Genomic DNA, 23886 nt, shown 5'->3' with positions numbered 1-23886 from the left:
TGGTAAAATGAATACCTATCAATATATCATAAAGAATAAGTGATTTCAGAGTTCTGAAAGTTTCAAATTGGTCATCCTATTTCAGAAATTAAACAAAAGACCTCATCTTTCTAATCACATTTCCATATTAAAAATCATTGGTCTAAACAAGGCCCTGGAATTTGACAGAAAGTGGATAAATATGGAAGATCTGTTGCTGAGTGAAGCAAGTCAGAGAGACATTGTATGTCTCCACTTAAAATATACAGACTGTCCGCACTCTACAGTAGAGACTGAAAGACTAGAGGATATAAAAGCATTAAAAATTCTTGTGGACACTAGGGACAAAGTGGAAGGAGAGTGTGGGAGGGGAAGAGTGCAGGAAAGGAAATTAGGGGAAAATAGGAGAGATAAGATATTTGTGGGCACAGATATGGTTTGTTCTCTGTTGATGAGGATGTGTATAGTATTGTCAACTGGACTGAGATGTGTATCATGCCGGGTAAAATCTCTTTACAATCTAAATGATGTATAGCGATTGAATGTACAAATAATAATAATAAAAAATATAAAATAAAAAAATCATTGGTAATAAAATTATAAATGATATGATATAATGGAGGTAAGCAGGTAGCATGGTGGTTGAAGCATTGGACTGCCCATGGTTCAAGTCCCAGGCCTGGGGGCTTGCTTTCTTACTTTTTCTCTTTGTTTCTTTCTCTCTCTCTCTCTCTCTCTCTCTCTCTCTCTCTCTGTGTGTGTGTGTGTGTGTGTGTGTGTATGTATGTCTCTTTCTGGTTAAATTTTTTTTAAAATACATAAAATTTAATAAATACTTCTTTTAAAGAAACCCTTTAAAAATGATATAATGTGGGAACCAGCAGTTAGCATAATGGCTATGTCGCTGGACTCCCACGTAGTCGACCGCGGTTCGTATCCCGGACCCGGTGGCTTAAAACTCACGCGGGGCGCATGTGCGTGCGTGCCCAAGATCCCGAGAGGAGAATGGAGAAGGGATTGTGGCATGACCATCCCCCCTGGGGGGTGATTTCTCGCTTTCTATCTCTATGTCTCTCTCTGTCTGTCTGGCGAGCGCACGTGCCCTACAGTGAAAATCTATAAAAAAAAAAATGATATAATGTATGGCATCTAGTTTAAAATTATTTAGAAAAGGGAACGCAAGAAGACTTGGAAGAAACAAATTAGCAGTATTCTTATAATACCTGAGGTAGTGTGATGGGAACTTGAGAGTTCCTTGTATTGATACTATACGTTCTAACTAAAATTTTTAATTATTCTTCTCAAAATGTCTACTTTTTCACTCCTTTACTCCCTTCTTCTTCTGTTCAAATATATTTTTAAAATGAGGCACAGAAATTATTTTTTCTAAGACTAATCATTTCTTTTCCAAGTACCATCTTAAAATCTTCAAAGTGCACTGGAGAGTGAATTACACAATATCACCATAAGATGGTACTACTCACCTGCATAATTAGAACCTAAACAATTTGAATTTCATATACCAAACGTTACATCTTCAGAGAGGATTTGGTGGGTTTATAAAACTATACCTTATTACATTAACAGATCCTGACAGATCTGGGTCTGTTTAACAAGTTTTACAGGTAACAGATTTGAAGACAACCATATCACAATGGCTGGAAAGTTCAAAACATAAGTGTGCTCATTTGCTCTTGTTCTCTATGCAAACAAACAAACAGAGCACATGGTAATTTTACTACGTACTCTACAAGAGTACAAGAAATTCTGTTATGATCAATGAGAAAGAACTAAAACTTTAAAAATATACAATTATTATTTTAACCCTTTTTTTCCCCATAGCAGAAGCATTATTTTAAAAAAGAAGTATGTGAGAGCTTTCCATTGAACATATATTATTAAAATATAAAAATGCAGGACTCTGCTTCAGCATATCACACAAAAATCCATTACCATATTTTCTGGGGGTAGACATGAGTGAAGTAATGGGAGTCTTGGGCATTTTCTTTCTTCTGCTACAGTTCTGACAGGTATTGAGGGAACTGTAACTGGTGCTCTTGAGGCTGATGAAAATACATAAGGAGGTTTAAGTTGCAGGTGTAATAATGGAAGTCCAAAGGCATTCTGAGGCGTTAGCTCAGGGGACCTTGGCTTAATATCAAACAGTTGTTCTGGTTTAATAAATACTGAAGAGTCCTGTTGCGGTGTCAAGTTTTCTTGTCCAACATACTGATCCAAGTTCACATGTTTGGGGATTTCTGTAATTACAGTTTCTGCCCATTTTTTCTGATCAACTGTTGTTTCTATGTCTATAGTATTATACTGGCTTAAATTTGAATGGGATATTGAAGTGTTTTGCACAGCTCTCGGTGGTAGCGGAGGTTGGAAAGAATCAGATGATCCCCAAGCCTCTCTTGGTTGCAGCAAAGGCTTCAAGGGAACTTGTGGAACTCTTACAGCATGCAAGGAAAGGGGCTTAAATTCATGCTTAGGTGGAAATTGAAGCAAAGGAAAACCATCAGGAGGACTGTAAGTTTTTGCAGGTGGGATAAGTCTAGGTGTCGTCTCAAAGGCAGAAGGTGTGGACAAAAGATAGAGATGTGTATTTCCAGCAGGGAGCGAGGACGAAGTGGGTGGTAAGCTTTGAGAAGTTGTGGTTATTCCTCTTTTCTGGGGTTGATCATCCAGTTGACATAAAGGAATACTCCCCTGTGGAACATTCTAGAAGAAAAAAAAGATATTAAGTAAGTATAGAATATACTACAAATTTTTTATTTTGTGAATGATGTTTAGTATGTTTGGAAGGGATGAAATATAAGCTGCTTAAAAAATGTACTCAAACAGAGCAGGGCCAGCAGTTGGCATAATGGCTATGTTGCTGGACTCCCATGTAGTTTACCACGGTTCAAGTCTTGAATCCAGTAGCTTAAACTCATGCTGGGCGCACATGCGTGTGTGCCCATGATCTCGAGAGGAGAATGGAGAAGGGACTGCGGTGTGGCCAACCCCCTTGGGGGGGGAGTGATTTCTCACTTTCTGTCTCTGTGTCTCTTGTTGCCTTTCTGTCGAGCGCACATGCCCTATGGCAAAAACCTCTCCAAAAATAAAAAAAGAAAATTTACTCAAACAACAAAAAGTCAATAATTGAACTACTAAGACATTAATGGTATTTTTATAGATATTACCTGTAAATTTCCATTACTATTTTGATCGGATTGGGTACTTCTTTCACAGCAGTGTGAGCTATTCTTGTCCAGCTCTCTGGTGCACTCTCCCATGGATTGTGGTTTCACGAAAAGTCTCTCCTTAATATTTCTATTGCTGGCACCAACATCACCACTCCCTCTTGTAGGATTTGACACTTGGCTTCCTTCCAAACGAACAGACTCAGACTGTTGTAGAAGTTGATGCATATTTGGAAGATTAGCAAAAGATGACCCTACTATTTGCATTAGGCTCATGAAGTTGATCTGCTGCAACTAGAATAAAACAAAAATTAAAGCGTCATCCTAAAGTAGAATGCAGAGAGTCTGAGGAATCCACAATATTCAAACTGTCATACTTATGTCTCAATATCTGTTACATTCATGAATACTGAGCAAGAGGCACAGCCAGGAGAGATTTAAAAACAGAAAAAACTGTCTGGCTTATTGTTGACTGGAAATAGGAACACTAACTCACAAATGAGGCTTGAGACTATCTGTAAACCAGATTACATAATCTTAAAGTTCATAAGGGAGAGATCTGATGAAATGGAATGAACACAATCGAAGGAGGATTCCTAGAATGGATGTGATTTGAACAAGTCTTCAGGAAACAAAAGAACAGAAAGTTGCATACAAGTGAAGAAAGAAAATCCTTTGGAAGGATTAACTAGGTAAAAGGCAAAACCAAAAAATAGTAGTAGTTCCCAAACTCTGCACATTAGTATCACCTAAACAGCATGAAAAAAGTCCTGATGGCCCAGTCATACTTGATACCAATAACATTACTAAGATGTTATGGATAGAAGTCAAAATCAGTATTTGTTGAGCCAGCAGCTTGCATGCTAGGTGAGGCACTGAACACCCACATGGCCAACCACGGTTCGAGTCTCGGACTGGTGGCTTGCTTTCTCACTTTCCCTTTCTCTCTCTCTCTCTCTGGTGAAATTAAAAAATAATAACAATAAATAAAATTAAATAAATAATTATTTTTTTAAAAATCAGTATTTTTTAAGATGTCCAGGTGATTTCAATGTGCGAAAAAGCTTGAGAATCACCCACATACACATTGGTTTCGTTGGCACCAGAGATTCCTAACAGAAATAATGAGAAGAACGTTCTCAAACTTTAAAATGCATCAGTATGGCCTGAAAGTCTTGTTAAACTACTCTCTGCTAAGCCCTATTCCCAGAGTATCAACTGCCATATGTATGTGTGTGCCTCAGAGCAATAGGGTTAGGTAAAGTCTCATTGTATTGTATCCTCCTGCCTCAGCTTCCAAAGTAGCTGGGACTATAGGCAGGCACACTACACTCAGCCTTTTAGGTGGGAATCAGAGCTGGGCCTACCAGGTGGCTACAGGATGCCACGCAGCAGAGTCCAGCGCACATTGTCCAGAGCACACTACCACAAGTCCATAAGTTTCTGATTCAAAAGGTCTAGGATGGAGGCCTGAGAATTTGTGTTTCTAAGACCTAAATGATGTTAATGTTACTAGTACAGAAATAACATTTTGAAAACCATTAGATTTATAAAGAGTAAGATAAGACAGAAGGACGACAGGTAAAAGCTAGTAATGGGGTCTTTTACAGCCAATATAAGAATGTTCACTTGATAATATAAACCAAAGGGGAAACTGCACATTTAAAAAAGGTGTTTCCCTTCCACTATTAAAGAAATACACTTACTGAGGACCCAACATATAAAAGTAATTTTAATAAAACTGTTAGACCTTTGAAAAGAAGAAATATAAATACTACAGAAAAGTAGGAGAAAGAAAATACTTATCATTCATAATCTTATTACCAGATAACTAGTATTGATGTTTTAATCTATTTCTTTCATCTTTTTATATATTTTAAACATGGTATTACATAGTATATAAATTTACAGAAAATGCGGCCGGCAGGTGGTGTGGTGGTTAAGGTGGTTAAGGTGCTGGACTCTCACATGGCCAACTACAGCTTGAGTCCTGGACCTGGAGGCTTGCTTTCTCACTTTCCTCTACCTCTTTTTCTCTCCCTCTTTCTCTCTTTGGTCAAATTAAAAATTAATAGTGAAAATAAAATTAAATATATTTTTTAATTTACTGAAGATTTTAATAATAGTTTTAACATAATATCTGAAGAACATCCTAGAAAATACATAAATGACAATAGAAGTATGAAATGCTAAGAATATAAGGTTGGCTATAGCTACAGAAATACCAAGTGATTCTTTTTTGTAAAAAAAATATTTATTTTATTTTATTTATTATTATAATTATTATTTTTAATTTGCTATAGGGCACATGAACTCACCAAAGAGAGATAAGAAAGAGGGAAAGTGAGAAAGTAAGCCACCACCCCAGGGCTTGAGCTGTGGTCAGCCATGTGAGAGTCCAGCACTTTAACCACTGTACCACCTGCTGGCCACCTAAGGATTCTTACTGACATGTGGGTAAAAGAATCACAAGAGCATAGTAAACACTGGATATGAGTGATGAAAGAAGACAAAGATAACTTTCTAAGACAATGAATCTCTTGTGTGCATCAGAATTATTTGGAGAGCTAGTTAAATATACAAGACAGTAACCAGGAAAGACTTCAGGTAAAACATACAACACAGTTTAAGAAGTGCTTCTCGGGATCGGTGGGTGTCATGGTGGTTAAGGGTGCTGGATTCCCACATGGCCAACCCTGGTTAGAGTCCGAGACCTGACAGCTTACTTTCTCACTTTTTCTCTCTCTCTCTTTCACTCTCACTCTCTTGCTCTGTCCCTCTTGGACCAAATTTAAACAAACAAAAAAATAAATAAATAAATAAAGGAAGGAAGGAAAGAAGTTAAATAAAATAATTCTTAAAAAAAAAAAAAAAGTGCTGGGAACCAGCAGTTAGCGTAATGGCTATGTCTCTGGACTACCACGTAGTCGCCCGCGGTTTGCGTCCCGGACCCGGTGGCTTAAAACTCATGCCGGGCGCGTGTGCGTGCGTGCCCAAGATCCCGAGAGGAGAATGGAGGAGAAGGGATTGTGGCGTGACCATCCCCCCTAGGGGGTGATTTCTCGCTTTCTGTCTCTATGTCTCTCTCTGTCTGTCTGGCGAGCACATGCGCCCTATAGCGAAAATCTCTCCAAAAAAAAAAAAAAAAAAGTGCTTCTGAAGCATCAAACTGGTAGATCAGGTGGGGTACGACTCTCAAGAAAAAAGGGAAAGACACTGGGAGAATAAAAATATAATCAGGAACCAGCAGATGGCATATCGGTTACGTTGCCTGACTTCCATATAGTCAACTGTGGTTCAAGTCCCAGACTTGGAGGCTTAAAACTCACACCAGGAGTGTGTGCCCAAGATCCTGAGAGAAGAATAAGAAGGGACTGTGGCATGGCCATCCCCGCAGGAGGTGATTTCTAGCTTTTTGTCTCTCTGGTGAGCACACGCACTCTATAATCAAAATCTCTCTTAAAAAATAAAAGAATATTATCCATTTCAGTAAGGTTCATGGGATGTACTGAAAAAAGTATCCTCAGAAGAGCCTATAAATTCAAAGGAAAAATTAGTGCCAAGATGATCAGTATAAAAATGGGATATCACATAAAAAGATATGGACATGATAGAACAAATGAGTGGAGAATTAAGGTTTGAGAGAATTAACGTTTAAAAAAATGAAAAAGAAAAGGGAAGTAGGGATAGTTGGCGAGTAGTGGTAAAATACAATGCTCTGAAACTGGCCCACATGTGCTAACTTCACATCCAGAGATCTTTCTGAGGACCCTGGGCATGTGCATTCCCATCATCTGGGGTTGGCTACTGCAGGGATGTGGGGAAAAAAAAAAAGAGAGAGAGAGAGAAATAATTAAAACTTGTTTGCTAGATAGAAAAAAAGGATAACTAAGTGAAAGAACGTTTAAGAAAATCAGAGTGAACAATCTGATATGCAGCTGAGTTTCAACTAAAGGTAAAACTTGTTCTATGGATAAAACAGCCTCAGTTAGAAAATAAAACTTTGCAGGGTCAGCTGGTGGCAGAGTGGTAATGCAATACTCAGAGATGCTGGATCCATTGGGAAAGGTCAGAGATTTATGTCCCAAGGCCTCCTTGTACATACTGGGCACATATGTAGATGCTGGCTGAGGCTGGGAGTGGATCATGGCATGAAGACCCTGATGAAGGTACCTGTTTCTGTTTTTCTTTCATGGGAGAAATAAACTTTAAAAAGAAAAGGAAGGACAGCCAAGAGGTGTGGTGGTTGGGTGGATTCCACATTGCCAACTATGCAGTTGAATCCTGGACATGCTAGACATGCATATATGTGTGTGTGTGTGTGCTCAAAAGTTCTGAGGGGAGAATGAAGGAGAAGGGATTGTGGTGTGGTCATCCCTCCAGGGGATGCTTTCTCACTTTCTCTCAATCCCTAGTTAGTACTGATATTTTAGATTATGGAAGTATGAAATGCTAAGAATATCAGGTTGGCTATTGCTACAGAAACACCAAGAAGCCCTATAGCAAATTTTTTTAAAAAAGAAAGAAAGAAAAGAAAAAACACTTTGGATACTTTTGAGTAGGAATCTTCTGGTCTGGTTTGACGGCCCTACTTCACATTGTGTATAGTGTTTTACTAAAGTGTTCAGGAAAAATAAGTCATTGTGAGACCCAGCTAGCTCAACCTCAACTTTAGACTCTACAGTTACGAATTTCTGAATGACAAAAGAAGACTCTCCAAAGCAGAGAAATGCCTGCAATTTAATTCAAATTTGTCCATTTCTGGAAGTGTGCTACATGTAACATGTGTAAATTTACTGACATACTCACCTGAACTAATTTAAACATTTCATCTTGGAGCATCAGCCTAACAGAATCAGAAGAATCTGGTAACTGAGCCCCATGTTCATTTCTTTGAGTCTTCCGAGGTGTTGGAACAGGTGCTTGTGAAGCAATACTGACTCCATTTGATACCAGCGGTGGATCTGAAGGTTCATCTTTAAGGGCAGGAATCTGTGCACTACATGGAGATAAAACCACGTATTAACAAAATAACACAAATTAATGTCTATGATTTGAATATTTTGATTCCAGTTTTTTCTTCAAATATAAAGGTTGTTCTGGTAGTTCTAAGGATATTTAACCTATGTATCTAGTACCTATCAGTCACCAGACTGATACCGTCAGCACAATTTTTTCTCTGAATATCTTTATTGATTTTTATTGAGTACTAGAGGGCATGTGCACTCTCCAGAGAGAGAGACAGGGAAACAGAGAGACTGGGAGAGGAGAAAGCACTCCCTATGAGGAATGGTCATGCGCAATCCCTTTTCCCCATCAGGATTTCAGGCATGCATGCACATGAACCCAGCATGTTTTCTCAGGCTGCCAGATCCAGGACTCAAACCACAGTTAGTCATGTAGGAATCAGCTTCCTTAGCCACCAGGCCACAGAGCCAGCTCTGAATGTCTTTATTAAAAGACATGTACCATGGGGCCAGCAGGTGGCATGGTGGTTAAGGGCGCTGGACTCCCACGTGGCCTACTAAACTTGGGGTCCTAGACCTGGCAGCCTACTTTTTTTCTCTCTCTTTCTTTCTCTCTCTCTCTCCCTGTGTCTCTGGCAAACACATGTGCCCTATAACAAACTAAAAAACAATAATAATAAATAAAATGAAATAAATAATCCTTTTAAAGAAGAAAGTACCATTTTGTCAGGGATGGTCCAAGAACAGCTCACAAATTTACTTGCCTGAATCCTATAAGCACCTGAGTTTGAGACTTGTATAACCATTGTAATTAACAATACAGACTTTGTAATTTAGTTTAGGAATAAGTTTGGCTATTTTTTTTTAAACTAAAATCAATTATCCAGAACAGAGTTGAGAAAATTGAGGGGAAAGTGGGTTAAAAATGTTTGATTTTAGGACTGACGGAGCAAACTACTGTTGAAACAACCACAGTCTGAACATTTCATTTCTAAACAAACTAACATCACTTACTTAGATATATTTAAAGATCAAAGCAAGTCTTTCTTTAATAAAATAACTACTAGGTAATGGTTCCTTGAATACAGCAATCAATCCACATTTTCTTTTTACAAGGTTTTTGCCTTAGGGCATGATATCAGTCTGATCGTGAGAGGGAAAGTGAGAAATCACCCCCCAATGGCCACACTACAATCCCTTTTCCATTCTCCTCCCAGGATTTGGACATATACGTACACGCGCCTGGCATGATTTTCAAGCCACCAGCCCGGGATCTGAACTATGGCCATGTGGGAGTCGGCGACATAACCATTATGCCATCTGCTGGCCCCCAATCCACCTCTTTTAAGAGATCTTTATTGGGCATTGCTTTTAACAAGTAGCAAAATAAAATGAATTATAATTAGGTAAAATTATTCTAAAGTAAAGCTATATTATATTTTGTTAAATTTCAGCAAGGTTTCCAAAAACTAAGCACTTTGTTCAACCTCTGCAAAAGATTTTCAGAAAACAGAATTGGATGCTTCCTTTTTATGAGAGAATCAAAGCAATTCAAGTGTTATTAGAAATCAGAAGCTGAAAACGAACAACTACATCATTCAATAATATATCCAGTGTTTGTTTGTTTTTTAGAACAGCCTGTACTACCATAGTTCCTGTATATCTTCAAAACACAACTGTTGTGGTTGGTAGGTGGCTTGGTGGTTAAGTCACTAAACTCTCACGTGGCTGACCATGGTCTGAGTCCAAGACCTGGCAACTTGCTTTCTCACTTTCTCTCCCTCTCTCTCTGGTCAAATTTAAAAATAGTAATGTTGATAAATAAAAGTAAATTATTGTATTTAATTTTTAAATAATTAAATTTAATAATTCCTTAAAAATAAATAAAAATAAGAACACAACTGTTAGCAGAAATCTTTCAATAATTAACTTAATAATACCAGGAATGTGTGCCTATGCTGCTCTTTAATCTCCATATTGCTTTTAATTATTCTCTTAATTTTTAGTAAACATATTTAACAATTATTGCAAAAAGGTACAGTAGATATCATGTTCTCATTTATATGTAAGACATATATATATTTCATAATGGTACAGTAGGCAAAAATCCTTACCTAGAAACTTCTGAACTTGTATCTACACAAAACGAATGAGTAATGGTATGCTCAGGACTTGAAAAAGCTTTGATCATACTATAAATAAAAATTGGTAAATGATTAGGAAACAAGATATTCTCCACATCATCTAAGGTAGAGATGATCTAATGTTCAACCATCTACAAGTCTAAACATCATCTAATCTTTTGTAATGTTTATTAGCTCATAATTATGATCTGTTTACCTTGGTTTCCATAGCAATCAGTAACATTCAAAAAATTAAAGAATATGTCTGGATGACTTCACACACAAGTTAAACACTGCTGACTACTAGGCAATAAAAACAGAATATAAAATGAGGGGAGATGAAGTCAGCTGGGACCCAAATTTCACATATGGAAGAGGTTCAAAACACTAAAGAGCCCACTGTTACATCTGGAACTGTAAAGACTACTTTTTACAAATAGAAATATATATACATGTAGATGCACCTAACATTAACTATATCCTTTTCATTAATGATCCACAAAAAATAAACAAAATTTGTATAGTGAGAATTGAAAAAAATCTAATTATGTTACCTTTTATATCCAAGGTATTCTAAAATTCTAAAACGTCTAATTATTATTGTTATTTTTATTTTAGGTTTTTGCCATAGGGTGCATGCATTCACCAGAGATAAAGTGAGAAGGAAAGTGAGAACCCTCCCAGGGCAGAATAGCCATGATGCAATCCCTTCTCCTCCATTCTCTTCCTGGGATTTTGGGCACATATGCACAGATGTACCTGGAGTGACTGTCTTTTTATTTAGAGAGATTTTTGCTATAAAGTGTGTGTGCTCACCAGACAGACACAGAGACAGAAAGCAAGAAATCATCCCCCAGGGGAGATGGCCATGCCACAATCCCTTCTCCTCTATTCTCCTCTCAGGATTTTCGGGATGTACACACACACTCCCAAGTGTGAGTTTAAGCTGCCAAGTCCAGGACTTGAACTGTGATTGACTATGTGGGAATTCAGCAACATAACCATTACACAATCTGCTGGTCCCATGCCCAGAATGATTTTCAAGTCACCAGGTGTAGGAATCAAACTGCAGTCAGCTCTGTGGGAGTCCAGCACCTTAACCAACACGCTACCTGCCAGCCCTAAAATTTTAAAAATAAAAATATCACATCCAAACTGCAACACATGAATAAACTGCCTTTAGCTCCCCTTGAAACAATAATATACTAGCTAGTAGAGCATGTGTTTATCATAGCCCTAAGCGATAGTGCACAGGAATCATACCACAATGGTGATATACATATTATGAATCATAATGGTTCTTATTTAATTCAATTAAAATTAAGTCAGTATGGAAAGAGTTCTGTAATCAGCAACGAAATGAACTTTGGTCTACTTATAACTATGTTTTATTTTTGATAGGTTGACAGAGACAGTACAACAAAAGGTATTTTAGATATAGTTATTTATTTCACCTACTATGAGTTAGAAGACTTACTAAAAATTGTTTTTCACAGGGCAGGCAGATGGCGTGGTGGTTGAGGCACTGAACTCCCAGATGGAAGACTGCAGTTTGAGTCCCAGATCTGGTGGCTTGCTTTTTCACTTTCCCTCCCTCTCTGTCTCTCTCTAGTGAACACATGTGCCCTACAGCAAATTTAAAAACAATAATAATAATGAAAAATAAAATTAACTGAATGATTCTTTTAAAAAATTGTTTCTCACTATACCAATAAGTTGAAGTTACAATTTCAATAGAACTGACAAGCCAGTTATAATTACTTCTACACTTTTTTTGCCTTACCTTTTTCCTTCAGTTGATTTTTCCTCAATACTTTTTTCCGGTAGTTCTTCCATTGGACACTGAACTTCTTCTGTGGAAAGCTGTTAAAATTGATAGTAACCAAAAAGAAAAGCAGTAAAACTAGTAGGTTTTACTCTCTTGAGTATTCTGAGCTTCACATTTTGCCCAAAGAAAGAACAGTCTAAAAGCAAGTGAGAAATCCAACACAAAACATGCATTCCCAATCCTCTCTGATGAGACCTTTATACTGCGTAAACTGCCTTTGGCTTATCACCATGAGGTACTGGGCATTTTTAAGGAAGAAACAAAGACAAAGTGATGTTGTCTGTAAATTACATATACCCAAGGGCCAGCAGGTAGTGTGGTGGTTATAGTGCTGCACTCCCACATGGCTGACCACAGTTCAAGTCCTGGACCTAGCAGCTTTAAAATCACACTGAGTACATGTGTGCATGTCACAAATCCCAGGAGGACAATGGAGAAGGGACTGTGGTGTTGTCATCCCTCCTAGGGGGTGATTTCTCTTTCCCCTCACTGTTTTTCCTCAACAAGTACACATGCCCTATGGCAAAAATGTAAAAAAAAAAAAAACAATTACATAAAAAATTATATATACCCATCACTACATGATTATTAATTAATTACCTTGTGAAAACTATAAAATCAGAAAAAATAATACTTTTTAAGAGAATTGTCACAGAATTTGGAAATGTCTATTTTGTACCAGGAAATTCAGTGTATAGACATGTGAGAAAAACAAATAATACAAAATAGTGCACGTAGGTACAAAAACTGCATACTCTAGCTGAATTATACACTTAAAAGAACGGATGCCTTCATGTCTCTTGATTAAGTTAATTTACTAAAAAAATCTATAAAATGACAATCTTACTACCTGATATTAGACATGTTAATAAAAATAGAATTTCAGTGAAGAAAAGATACTGCATGATATAAACATATGCTACAATTCATAGTACACTTTTAAAAAATAATTATTTATTTTTATTTATTATTATTATTTATTTAATTTGACCAGAGAGAGTTAGAAAGTGAGAAAGCAAGCCACCAGGTTCAGGACTCAAACTGTGGTCAGTTATGTGGGAGTCCAGCTCCTTAAGCACCATGTCATGTGCTGGCCCCCATAGTGTATTTTTAAAATGTAATGACCTTGCTTTGACATATTTAATAATAATAAATAAAAACATTAGGTTAGGACCAGCAGATGATCTAATGGTTATGTCACTGGACTCCCATGTGGCCAGCCATGGTTTGAGTCCTAGACCTAGAGGTTTGAAGCTCATGCCGGTCAAGTGTGCATGCATGCCCAAAATCCCAAGAGGAGAATGGAGGAGAAAGGACTGTAGTATGGCCATCCTTGTGGGGGAATGATTTCCTGCTTTATGTCTCTCTGTCTCTCCAGCAAGCACACGCACGGTATAGGAAAAATATCTCTAAAATAAACAAAATCACGTGGGCATAACATGTATGTTATGTGCTTTATTGAGCCAATATACAGTGTACTCTGGATGGAAAATCTCATTTTGTATGCTGTAATGATGTACAGTGAATGAATGTAAATAAATAAATTTAAATAAAAAAAATAATTTATAGATTTAAATAAAATAAAAAATAATTTAAATAGTAGACAAAATAAAAGTTGAATAATTGTATGCAGTATTTACTAGACTTACTTCTGCCTGCTGTGGTAAAGTCAGCATGCAAAAGGCAATACTGGAATTTTTGTGACTTCCAACAGACTCTTTGGCATCTTCTAAAGGGAAACAAAAGAGAAAGAGAAAACTGATCATTTGAGAGGTAACCTACTGAGTTTTTAGAAAGTTCAGGGAATATTACAGGAAATAAGTATAATGACAGAAACATTTTTATACTCCTTTTATATTAGAGACTATCTCCTCTTCGTCAAGTAAATCCCCCAATCCCACACAAGCCTTGAAAGGCCTTGTTTCAGTGTATAACTCCATATAACGCTTTCCTTACTCAAGTTTTAAGAAAGACTGGCTAGAGGAGGGGTTCACAGAGTTGGTTCACAAAAACTATGAGATCATAATTACTATTATTATTATTGTTATTATTATGTAGGGACAGGGTTTTACTATGTTACCCAGACTGGGCTTGAACTCTCAGTCACCTACCTCAGCCTCCCAAGTAGAACTACAGGCATGTGCCACTGCATCCAGCTAAGAGAGTCATAATAATTACATAATTACATAAGCAGAACAAGAGGCTCAATAATGATAAAACAACTAGAAACATAAAAAGTCTTAAATCTTCCTTGATTTTATTAAAAACCATGGGCTTGAGGTAATACATTCAATATTTCATAAACATCTTTTAATTTGTGGTTTTAGTATATTGTAAACACACTAACAAATGTAATATTAAGTTATATCAGATAATATTGGGTCATCGGGAAAAGTTGATGTATTTTTGCATAGAAAAACAGAAAAATATGACATGACTTTCCCAATGACCTAATACAATTTACCAATTTCTAATTAATAAAGCCAACGAAAAAGTTAGTTGAAATGAACTGACCTTCATTGTCTGACAAATGCATATCCATTTCCTCCTGTGTAAATGTTTCTACTTCTAAAAGATCCTCTTTGATATGTATGAATTCTTTTTCAGTATTATTAGTGACAGAAATAATCTCATCTTTGATTTCTTTTATTTCAGGAATTTTTGCTTCAGTTGGCGTTTTACTGATAAAAATACAACAACTAAAATTAGAACTCCTTTTTGGAGTCTAAATTTTGCTTTATGTAAATCAGTTTTCTGAAAACAAAGAACTTTTTTTTTTTCCATTTCTGGTACCTAGTAGAAGCTCAGTAAAAAGTTATTCAACAAATGACTCAATATCATATTTTTTATTTACTAAAAAGGTTGCAATAATGGTATCTAAAATTACCATTCTTACAAAGGAATCTTTGGAATAAAAACTTTTGTCTTGGTATTTAAAGATATATTATTCCTAGTATTGCTCCATATATAATGGATGAATAGATTTTCAACTTACACTGATCGGGAAATAAATTAATAATAAAGAGATCTTAGGATGAAGTAGCTTCTACGTCAGAAGACAGAAGGTAGAACAACGGGGACAAAATACATTTGCAATGAATTGTTAAAGCAATTTAAAAGCTCACTTCCAATTTCAGCAGGCGATGTGGTGGTTAAGGGCACTGGACTCCCACATGGCCCACTGAGGTTCGAGGCCAGCCCTGGCAGCTTGCTTTCTCACACTCTCTACCTCACTCTGTCCTTTTCTGGTCAAATTTAAATGAGTAAATAAATAAAGTTAAATAAAATAATTCTTAAAAAACAAAAAAACAAAAAACAAAAACAAGAAATGCTCAACCTTTTAATTTTCAAGGGTTCAAGCCTTCCTTTGAGCCCAAACACCATCAAACCAAATCTTTTCTATTGAAAAGGAGTATAATTAGCAACTTACGTCAAGATACTTTGACAAGACTCATTCTGATCATTTCTTTGCTCACTTCCGCCATCAACTATTAGTGAAACTGAAGAGCCAGCTTCTGTTTTGCTCTCCCTCTCAATATTAGGTATGCTCTGAGGCCCAGTGTAATGACTCTCTAGGCCCTAAAACAAACCATGTATTGTAATTAGTATTTATTATTCAACCTCTTATGTTTCATCATATTTCTAGATTACTCATACTTTCTACAGAAATTCTCCTAATTAATTACCTAACTCATTTATCAAGTATTTGTGCTGCATTTCTATAATTCAGCATCTGTTACTGAAACAACAAAGTCTTTATTCCACCCAGAAGAAGTAACCTGACTACCTACACAGTATTCAAGATAAATCAGCCTTACAAATTTGTAGGGTATATTGTTAAGGTTTGAGTATGTCCCCCAAAAGTTCACGTGTTGAAATTTGAGTACTGTGAAGGTATTAAGAAGTAATTTAATCTATAGGATTAAGAGGTGGAGACTTTTGGAAGTTATTACGCATCAGGTGAGGCCCCCATGAATGAATCCTAGTACGTTTATGAGGAGAAGGAATGAGACAGAGATACATAGATACAGACACACTTGCTTTGCTCCTCCTGTTCAAGGAGTGGTTTGAGTTCTGGACCTGGCGGCTTGAAACTTACACCAGGTGCGTATGCATACATGCCCAAAATCCAGAGAGGAGAATAGAGAAGAAAGAATTGTGGTGTGACCATCCCCACTAGGGGATGATTTTTTTTTTTTGCTTTTTATGTCTCTGGTTAGTAACATGCACCATATAGCAAAATATTTCTCATAAAAAAAAAAACCCACAAATTTCCATGTAATGCCTTCACATATATGGTCCATGGACCTTCAAATCATGACTGAAGAAATCTCTTTTCTCTGTAAATTATCCATTCTTGAGTATTTCTGTTATTAGCAAGACGAAAGGCCAGAACATACATTGCATTGTCATTGTTTTCCCACCATAAGATATTGTCAATAGGGCCAGATGATGGTGGTGGTGGTGAAGACAGTTGGATCTTGCATGGCCAACTGTGTGGTTCAAGTCCCAGACCTGGCGGCTTGAAAAACATGCTGGATATGTGTGTATGCATGCCCCAAAGTCCAAGAGAACAGAAGGGACTGCAATGTGACCATCCTCCCTAGGAAGTGCTTTCTCATTTTCTCTGTCTCTCTCCAGCAAGTGCACTATAGCAAATTTAAAAATCAAACTAAAAAAAAGACAATAAAAATGTAACATTCTTGGACCAGTGAGTTAAGTGGTCGATAAAGTGTTGGATCCCACATGGCTGAGAAAGTAGTTAAAGTCCCAGACCCAATGGCTTAAAACACATGCCGGGCACATGCCCAAAAGATCAAAAGGAGAATGAAGGAGAAGGGACTATGGCATAGTCAACCCCTGGGGTAGGAGAGTACTTTCCCACTTTCCCTATCTTTCTCTGTCTCTGGCAAATATATGCGTTCTATGGAAAAAAATCTAAAGAAAGATAACATTCTCATTTCATTTTCTCTATTATGAAGACATTTAGTAGGTCTTTCAAAATGACCTAATGCACAATAATACATGCAGACAAAAATATGAGACATTTATCCCCTTTGTCTGACTTAGAAATCTATGCATGCGTTATCTAGAAATACTTACAAATTTCAAAGATGGGTACCATCATATGCTGGTTTCCCACATGGTCAACTAGATTTGAGTCCTGGACCCGTTGGCTTGAAATTTACACCAGGCGCATGTGTGTGCATGCCCAAAATCCAGAGGGGAGAAAGGAGCGGAAAGGAATGTAGCATGGCCATCCCTGTTGGGGGGTTATATCTTCCTTTCTGTCTCTCTGGAGAGCACATGCACCCTACATTATAGTATATCACAGTATCATAAACTGCATACCTTAGGATAACAGAAACTGATCTCAATAAAAAGAAAAAACTCAGGACCTAGCAGATGGTATAGCAGTTATATCACTGGACACCCACATGGCCAACCACAGTTTGAGTCCCAGACCTGGTGGATTAAAACGCACACTGGGTACATGTGCATGTGTGCCCAAGATCCTGGGAGGAAAATGGAGGAGAAGGGATTGCAGTGTGGTGTTTCCCCCCAGGGGATCATTTCTCACTTTTCTTCTCACTGTTTCTGTCTCTCTCTTTCTCTGGTGAGCACACATTCACTAAGGCAAAAACCTCTACAAAAAAGAAAAAGAAAAAAATTCACAAACAAAAAAACCACAAAAATTCTCTCTCTCATTCATACACACACAAGCACACACACACATGTGCATGAGCCTTTCAACCTAGAATAACCTTTTCAGAATGAAGGCACTTATCACAGACTGGAAAAAAGGAACAGCTCATAGACACTAACTCCTCTATCGATACCTATCTCCCTTTTAGGTTTAGTTTTCCACCTTTTTGGCTTTAGAGTATAAATAAATGATGCCATAATGTATTTGTTGAGACACCAGTAATATTATAAAGTTATTGTTTTTTTATCGCCGGAAGGCACATGCACTTGCCAGAAAAAGAGAGAAAATGCATCCCCCAATGGGCTGTGATCATGCAGCAATCCTTTTTCCTCCTTCCTATTTTGGACATGCATGTACACACACCTAGCATGTGTTTCAAGCCACCATGGCTGGGACTTGAATCATGGTGGGCCATGTGGGATTAGCTCCCTACACACAGGACTTAATTGCTTGCTGTACCCAAGCTGGCCCAAGGCACCAATAATACAAACTGGATGACTACCTAGTATTTCGCCTATACTGAATCATTTGAAATTATCTCCTTCTGTTTTTCTTTTTTTATAAACAAACATAAAACCACAAAACTTCACAGTTACTCTTGAAAGTAGTTTTATCCTCATTATTTTTAAGAACTAAAGGAACCACTTGAAATAAAAAAAAAATAATAAAATTAGGTGACAAAGACATACTCATTATTGGCATTCATTTTCCATTACTTAAAAAACTCATAAATAAGGACCAGCAGATGGTCTAATGGTTATGTAGCTGGACTTCCACATGGCCGACCGTGGCTCAAGTCCCGGGCCTGGTGGCTTGAAATTCACAATGGGTGCAAGTGGGTGCTTGCCCAAAATCCTGAGAGGAGAATGGAAAGAAGTGATTGCGGCGTGGCCATCCCTTGTCGGGGGAGTGATTTCTCGCTTTTTATCTGTCTCTCTGGCGAGTACACATGCCCTACAGTGAAAAATTTCTCTTAAAAAAAAAAAAAGATTCACGAACAAATGGGGAGCATACAGTTTTAATATGTGATAAACGATCTATGTACTTACCTTAATAATAGTATTTTTTGCCTTATATGTAGCAAAATAGGGTTGTTCCAGAAGCCATAATGATGTAAGAATAGCAGCTGCAGAGGTCTTTACACGAATCACAGGACTGTATTTACAGGATGCCTCAGGAATAGTGGAATCACAGAATAGTCTTCTATCAGACCATCTTATCATCCATTCCAGCAGTCTTCCTATACTGTCAAAGGTGTTATTTAATGCTAGAGGAAGTTCTTCTTGAGAGTTAGTATCACTGCACTGAATTGCTTTGAAAATACACCTAGTTTTAATGGACTTCGGAGTCCAAAAAATGTGGTTTGACGATTTCTGGATTAAAGGTTTCTCTAGACTGTCTTCCTTCATTCTGTAAATTGACTTTTGTTTTAAGCCAAACAATCCACTCTTTCTTTTGTTGGAAGCCAAACAATCCCCTCTTTCCTTCATGTTTACTGACTTCATGCAACGGGTTATCTACAATGTGTCTGATCCCTTGATCAACCAATACTGAAGCTGAAACTGCATGGTTTTCTAAATTTATGACACATTCATCATTTAAAATGGATGATTTTTCAGATTCATATGACTCAGGATCAACAACAAAGCATGAGCCAGCTCTAAATACGTTCTGGCTTTTAGTTTTGCTCTGACGTCGTTTTAACGTTGTATGAACATCAAAAAGTAAAGAATTAAGTTCATGTTCTCTAAGCTGTCCAGAAAAACTGGTTAGGAATGGAATGCCAGGATCCCCGGAACTAAGTAGGTCTCTTTCAAGAACATAACTCAAGAAGAGATCAAGGAATTTAATATATTCATCATCATCACGTTCAAATTCCCATGTGCCTATTACAGGAAGTGCATTTTGTGATATCTTTTCATGATCTTTCCTTTTAGGTTTTCCTTTCTGATTACGTATTTTCTTTTTATCACTGCGTTTCCCAAGTGTTGTTGATTCCACATGATTTGGGGCATTTCTACAGGGAAAAAAAGATGAAAGAAAGAAAAAGACAACATTTTTAAAAATCTGATCTTAGAATTGACATTAAAGATCTGTCTTCTGGGGCCAGCAGGTGGCATGGTGGTTAAGGCACTGGACTCCTTCATAGCCGACCATGGTTCAAGTCTTGGACATCGGAGCTTGTTTTGTCACTTTCTCTCTCTTTCTCCCTCTCCCTTTCTCTCTCTCTCATTGGTGTACACACATGCCCTATAGCAAATTTTAAAAATAATAATGATGATAAGTAAAATAAACAAATATTTCTTTTTAAAAATCTGTCTACTAAGTCATATATCTTTTTTGTGCTTCAATTACCTATCTTTCATATGGGTTAGACTAAATGATCTCTGTTTTCAAGGACAGACCATTCTGGCCCAGCCTAGTGATAAACTGAACTGCAATGCTGGACGTCACATGACTGACTGACAGGTTCAGATCCCTAGGCTGGCTTGAAAACCGGCAAAGCGTGTGCAATCCTGAGCAGCTGGAGGGCCAGGGAAAGGGGATCACAGCATGATGAAATCCTGCCCGGGGTTCTTTTCTCTCATGCACATGCACATGTTTTCTATCATGAATAAAAGAGCAGAACATTCGGCAAGGTTGAAAAATACAACACATTAATAGCAAAAGGGAATGCTGGACTCCCATGCGCTGTCCATGGTTCGAGCACCGGACCTGGTGGCTTGCTTTCTCACATTCCCTTTCTCTCTCTCTCTCTCTCTGTTCCTCTCTGGTCAAATTAAAATAAATAACTGAAGTTAAATAAAATAATTCTTTAAAAAAATGTTTACAGAAATTTTACTATAAAAAGCATGAACGCTTTTGAAGATCATAATAACCAATGTTTTAATAGATCAGAATTTAGAAACACAGAGTCAATAAAAATCACTACAAGCCTCCGATATATTTTTTTTTTCCATAGGGTGTGTGCACTCACCACAGTGAGTGAGACAGTGAGAGGGAAAATGAGAAATCACCCCCAAGGTAGATGGCCATATGGCAATCCCTTCTCCTCCACTGTCCTTCTGGGATCTGGGGCACACACACACACACACACACACACACACACACACGTGATTTTCAAGTCGCCTCATCGGAGACTGAAACCACAGTTGGCCATGTGGGAATCTAGCACCTTAACCACCATGACACCTGCTGGCCCCAACCACCAATTTGTATCTTAATTTAGGGTATCTTGTTTCTTTCTTGCATCTGCCCTTTCATCTCCCCTTATACGTGTGCAACAAGCACAAGTGTCATTTTCTGTTTGCCACATAAAAGTTTGAAACTTTTTCTAAACACTTTTGACTGCTATGAAGCAAGCCTGTTTGGGCAGGCACCTTAGCTGCCAACCGCAATTACTTTTAAATGTTTCTTTTCAATGTCCTTATGGTACAACCCAGATCTTAGTTCCTTCAGGAAGACAAGAGGTGTTAGGTACTTGGCTGAAGTCATTGCATCTCTTCTGGAGAATGCACAACATTCCAGCCTTCACGGTATCCTGCTAATATTTAAGCACAGATGTTGTGTGAAATAAGCACACCACTTAAGATGCTTACTGAATATGGTTTAAGCAGATGTTTGGAGTAGATGCGATCATTTCACATAAGCAAGATTACTGCTGAATACATAGTGTTTAAGTCATGACAAAGATGACTTCAGTGAATCATATATGCAGCGTAAGTATAGTTTATATTACACTGTAGTTACTGGAATTATAGAGAGAAATAAGCTTAAAGCACAGTAACAGAGGCTTAAATAATAAGCAAGAATTTCTCAACAATTTATGGGCAAGTTTCAAAGATGAGTGTGCAATTTGTTTTCCTGGAAACCCTTAAAAATAATATGGCTGAGCCAGCCATTGGCATGATGGTTAAGACAGCTGGATCCCACATGGCCAACTGCACCATTAGAGTCCCAACTCAGTGGCTTCAAAAACACACTAGGCGCAAGTGTGTGTACATGCCAAAAATCCCAAGAGGAGAATAGAGGAGAAGGAATTGTGGCATGGCCATTCCCCTTGAGGGGTATTTTCTCACTCTCTCTCTCTTTCATCTCTCTCCAGTAAGCATATACACACTACAGCAACAGTTAAAATAATGTCAATCCAATAATAGAGATCAAGGAATTTAATATATTCATCATCATCACGTTCAAATTCCCATGTGCCTATTACAGGAAGTGCATTTTGTGATATCTTTTCATGATCTTTCCTTTTAGGTTTTCCTTTCTGATTACGTATTTTCTTTTTATCACTGCGTTTCCCAAGTGTTGTTGATTCCACATGATTTGGGGCATTTCTACAGGGAAAAAAAGATGAAAGAAAGAAAAAGACAACATTTTTAAAAATCTGATCTTAGAATTGACATTAAAGATCTGTCTTCTGGGGCCAGCAGGTGGCATGGTGGTTAAGGCACTGGACTCCTTCATAGCCGACCATGGTTCAAGTCTTGGACATCGGAGCTTGTTTTGTCACTTTCTCTCTCTTTCTCCCTCTCCCTTTCTCTCTCTCTCATTGGTGTACACACATGCCCTATAGCAAATTTTAAAAATAATAATGATGATAAGTAAAATAAACAAATATTTCTTTTTAAAAATCTGTCTACTAAGTCATATATCTTTTTTGTGCTTCAATTACCTATCTTTCATATGGGTTAGACTAAATGATCTCTGTTTTCAAGGACAGACCATTCTGGCCCAGCCTAGTGATAAACTGAACTGCAATGCTGGACGTCACATGACTGACTGACAGGTTCAGATCCCTAGGCTGGCTTGAAAACCGGCAAAGCGTGTGCAATCCTGAGCAGCTGGAGGGCCAGGGAAAGGGGATCACAGCATGATGAAATCCTGCCCGGGGTTCTTTTCTCTCATGCACATGCACATGTTTTCTATCATGAATAAAAGAGCAGAACATTCGGCAAGGTTGAAAAATACAACACATTAATAGCAAAAGGGAATGCTGGACTCCCATGCGCTGTCCATGGTTCGAGCACCGGACCTGGTGGCTTGCTTTCTCACATTCCCTTTCTCTCTCTCTCTCTCTCTGTTCCTCTCTGGTCAAATTAAAATAAATAACTGAAGTTAAATAAAATAATTCTTTAAAAAAATGTTTACAGAAATTTTACTATAAAAAGCATGAACGCTTTTGAAGATCATAATAACCAATGTTTTAATAGATCAGAATTTAGAAACACAGAGTCAATAAAAATCACTACAAGCCTCCGATATATTTTTTTTTTCCATAGGGTGTGTGCACTCACCACAGTGAGTGAGACAGTGAGAGGGAAAATGAGAAATCACCCCCAAGGTAGATGGCCATATGGCAATCCCTTCTCCTCCACTGTCCTTCTGGGATCTGGGGCACACACACACACACACACACACACACACACACACGTGATTTTCAAGTCGCCTCATCGGAGACTGAAACCACAGTTGGCCATGTGGGAATCTAGCACCTTAACCACCATGACACCTGCTGGCCCCAACCACCAATTTGTATCTTAATTTAGGGTATCTTGTTTCTTTCTTGCATCTGCCCTTTCATCTCCCCTTATACGTGTGCAACAAGCACAAGTGTCATTTTCTGTTTGCCACATAAAAGTTTGAAACTTTTTCTAAACACTTTTGACTGCTATGAAGCAAGCCTGTTTGGGCAGGCACCTTAGCTGCCAACCGCAATTACTTTTAAATGTTTCTTTTCAATGTCCTTATGGTACAACCCAGATCTTAGTTCCTTCAGGAAGACAAGAGGTGTTAGGTACTTGGCTGAAGTCATTGCATCTCTTCTGGAGAATGCACAACATTCCAGCCTTCACGGTATCCTGCTAATATTTAAGCACAGATGTTGTGTGAAATAAGCACACCACTTAAGATGCTTACTGAATATGGTTTAAGCAGATGTTTGGAGTAGATGCGATCATTTCACATAAGCAAGATTACTGCTGAATACATAGTGTTTAAGTCATGACAAAGATGACTTCAGTGAATCATATATGCAGCGTAAGTATAGTTTATATTACACTGTAGTTACTGGAATTATAGAGAGAAATAAGCT

The 23886-nt window shown here is 37.7% G+C and overlaps 1 protein-coding gene across 1 annotated transcript in view; it reads right to left on the bottom strand.

Moving 5' to 3' along the window:
* Positions 1–23886, bottom strand: part of CPLANE1 (ciliogenesis and planar polarity effector complex subunit 1) — a 182135-nt gene that overhangs the window by 76094 nt on the left and 82155 nt on the right. The window contains exons 25-34 of the mRNA XM_027774878.1: positions 19267–19806; positions 18839–19235; positions 15513–15661; positions 14597–14763; positions 13732–13811; positions 12038–12117; positions 10246–10323; positions 7974–8163; positions 3165–3458; positions 1933–2700 (exon numbers count right to left, since the gene is read on the bottom strand). Of these exons, the coding sequence (XP_027630679.1) occupies positions 1933–2700; positions 3165–3458; positions 7974–8163; positions 10246–10323; positions 12038–12117; positions 13732–13811; positions 14597–14763; positions 15513–15661; positions 18839–19235; positions 19267–19806 (2743 nt within the window). The remainder of the gene's footprint in view (positions 1–1932; positions 2701–3164; positions 3459–7973; positions 8164–10245; positions 10324–12037; positions 12118–13731; positions 13812–14596; positions 14764–15512; positions 15662–18838; positions 19236–19266; positions 19807–23886) is intronic.

Source organism: Tupaia chinensis, unplaced genomic scaffold (assembly GCF_000334495.1).
Source record: "Tupaia chinensis unplaced genomic scaffold, TupChi_1.0 Scaffold000489_1, whole genome shotgun sequence".
Lineage (NCBI taxonomy): Eukaryota > Metazoa > Chordata > Mammalia > Scandentia > Tupaiidae > Tupaia > Tupaia belangeri.
The sequence above is the reverse complement of the archived record's forward strand: the minus strand, read 5'-3'. Positions and strand labels throughout refer to the sequence as shown.